Source organism: Nicotiana tomentosiformis, chromosome 8 (assembly GCF_000390325.3).
Source record: "Nicotiana tomentosiformis chromosome 8, ASM39032v3, whole genome shotgun sequence".
In the NCBI taxonomy this organism is placed as follows: Eukaryota; Viridiplantae; Streptophyta; class Magnoliopsida; order Solanales; family Solanaceae; genus Nicotiana; species Nicotiana tomentosiformis.
In genome coordinates this window covers 52,571,830-52,574,891 of record NC_090819.1, presented here as the reverse complement: position 1 = coordinate 52,574,891, position 3,062 = coordinate 52,571,830, and the positions used below count along the sequence as shown (strand labels likewise).

General features: G+C 40.6%; 1 protein-coding gene across 1 annotated transcript; it reads left to right on the top strand.

The window, feature by feature from the left end:
- Positions 1 to 423: 423 nt before the first annotated feature.
- On the top strand, positions 424 to 2,795 carry LOC104103720 (transcription factor MYC2-like). Its single transcript, XM_009611647.4, has one exon. It carries the CDS (start codon positions 600 to 602, stop codon positions 2,637 to 2,639), a length of 2,040 nt encoding a protein of 679 aa, XP_009609942.1. The 5' UTR covers positions 424 to 599; the 3' UTR covers positions 2,640 to 2,795.
- Positions 2,796 to 3,062: the final 267 nt, after the last annotated feature.

The following is a 3,062-nucleotide window of genomic DNA, read 5'->3' as shown; positions in this document are numbered from 1 at the left end:
GAGATACTTTTAAGCAAACGCCAATAGAAAAAGCTTTTTCAATTTTCGCACAAATTGAATAAATTACTCCAGAGATACTATTTATTTTTTTTAAAAAAGTCGATTTTTTTAAAGATGTTTGGTTGAATTTATTTTAAAAGTAATTAGAAAGAATTTTGAATCTTTTCTTTTACCGTATTTGAGAATTAGGTGATATTGTTCTCCTTTCAGGGGTAAAAGAAAATTTACCTGCAAGGAGTCTAGAAGTCCAAATATATTGTGGCAGTAAAAACGGAATAGGAAAACTCAAGGAGTAGTAGACTTGCCGATTAATCGGCAAGGCCTTCGTGGAACCCGCCATCATTTGTCCACTCTCATTCCTCTCACTCAACCAAATTCAGCTCAAATTCACCTCAAATAAAACCCAAACTGAAATTCACACTCTAATAAGCAAACTCTTAACTCATTTGCCTATTCTTCTCTCTCATATCTTTTTACTATCCCCCCATCTTCTCTCTCCACCGCAGACCCCTCTTTTCACCCATTTCTCTCTCTCTCTCTCTCTCTATATATATATCTTTCACGCCACCATATCCAACTGTTTGTGCTGGGTTTATGGAATGACTGATTACAGCTTACCCACCATGAATTTGTGGAATACTAGTGGTACTACCGATGACAACGTTTCTATGATGGAATCTTTTATGTCTTCTGATCTCACTTCATTTTGGGCTACTTCTAATTCTACTACTGCTGCTGTTACCTCTAATTCTAATCTTATTCCAGTTAATACCCTAACTGTTCTTCTTCCGTCTTCTTGTGCTTCTACTGTCACAGCTGTGGCTGTCGATGCTTCAAAATCCATGTCTTTTTTCAACCAAGAAACTCTTCAGCAGCGTCTTCAAACCCTCATTGATGGTGCTCGTGAGACGTGGACCTATGCCATCTTTTGGCAGTCATCCGTCGTTGATTTATCGAGTCCGTTTGTGTTGGGCTGGGGAGATGGTTACTACAAAGGTGAAGAAGATAAAGCCAATAGGAAATTAGCTGTTTCTTCTCCTGCTTATATTGCTGAGCAAGAACACCGAAAAAAGGTTCTCCGGGAGCTGAATTCGTTGATCTCCGGCACGCAAACCGGCACTGATGATGCCGTCGATGAAGAAGTTACCGACACTGAATGGTTCTTCCTTATTTCCATGACCCAATCGTTTGTTAACGGAAGTGGGCTTCCGGGTCAGGCCTTATACAATTCCAGCCCTATTTGGGTCGCCGGAGCAGAGAAATTGGCAGCTTCCCACTGCGAACGGGCTCGGCAGGCCCAGGGATTCGGGCTTCAGACGATGGTTTGTATTCCTTCAGCAAACGGCGTGGTTGAATTGGGCTCCACGGAGTTGATAATCCAGAGTTGTGATCTCATGAACAAGGTTAGAGTATTGTTTAACTTCAATAATGATTTGGGCTCTGGTTCGTGGGCTGTGCAGCCCGAGAGCGATCCGTCCGCTCTTTGGCTCACTGATCCATCGTCTGCAGCTGTAGAAGTCCAAGATTTAAATACAGTTAAGGCAAATTCAGTTCCATCAAGTAATAGTAGTAAGCAAGTTGTGTTTGATAATGAGAATAATGGTCACAGTTCTGATAATCAGCAACAGCAGCATTCTAAGCATGAAACACAAGGATTTTTCACAAGGGAGTTGAATTTTTCAGAATTTGGGTTTGATGGAAGTAGTAATAATAGGAATGGGAATTCATCACTTTCTTGCAAGCCAGAGTCGGGGGAAATCTTGAATTTTGGTGATAGTACTAAGAAAAGTGCAAATGGGAACTTATTTTCGGGTCAGTCCCATTTTGGGGCAGGGGAGGAGAATAAGAACAAGAAAAGGTCACCTGCTTCCAGAGGAAGCAATGAAGAAGGAATGCTTTCATTTGTTTCGGGTACAATCTTGCCTGCAGCTTCTGGTGCGATGAAGTCAAGTGGAGGTGTAGGTGAAGACTCTGATCATTCGGATCTTGAGGCCTCAGTGGTGAAAGAAGCTGAAAGTAGTAGAGTTGTAGAACCCGAAAAGAGGCCAAAGAAGCGAGGAAGGAAGCCAGCAAATGGACGGGAGGAACCTTTGAATCACGTCGAAGCAGAGAGGCAAAGGAGAGAGAAATTAAACCAAAGGTTCTACGCATTAAGAGCTGTTGTTCCGAATGTGTCCAAGATGGACAAGGCATCACTGCTTGGAGATGCAATTTCATATATTAATGAGCTGAAGTTGAAGCTTCAAAATACAGAAACAGATAGAGAAGAATTGAAGAGCCAAATAGAAGATTTAAAGAAAGAATTAGCTAGTAAAGACTCAAGGCGCCCTGGTCCTCCACCATCAAATCATGATCACAAGATGTCTAGCCATACTGGAAGCAAGATTGTAGACGTGGATATAGATGTTAAGATAATTGGATGGGATGCGATGATTCGTATACAATGTAATAAAAAGAATCATCCAGCTGCAAGGTTAATGGTAGCCCTCAAGGAGTTAGATCTAGATGTGCACCATGCCAGTGTTTCAGTGGTGAACGATTTGATGATCCAACAAGCCACTGTGAAAATGGGTAGCAGACTTTACACGGAAGAGCAACTTAGGATAGCATTGACATCCAGAGTTGCTGAAACACGCTAAAATGTCTTCAGAAATTGATAGATCTCAATTTGTAGGCTTTGAGTTAGCCTTGTAAATTGTGTTCGAGATTATGCTAAATGTAAGGCTCTTTTCAGAGCTCTATCTAATGTTTTTGTCATGAAGTTAGAGATTAAGATGACGGCTCTTTTTGTGTTATTTTTCCACTTGTACCTCGGAATATTCGTGTACATAATTATTAAAAACCCCATAACTAAAAAAAGTCGGGTGGTAGTTCATGTAAAAATTTGCAGCTCCATCCTGTCTGTTAGATTGCATCCATCAGTATTCTTTGTTCAGTATATATATGAAGAAGAAATTGATGGTTGGTGAATTTGATTTGCAGCATATGTGATTTAGTTGTCTTCCTACTCACCAGTATTGGGATTCATATATCTAATTTTGAACTGCAATCGGATTAGGAAA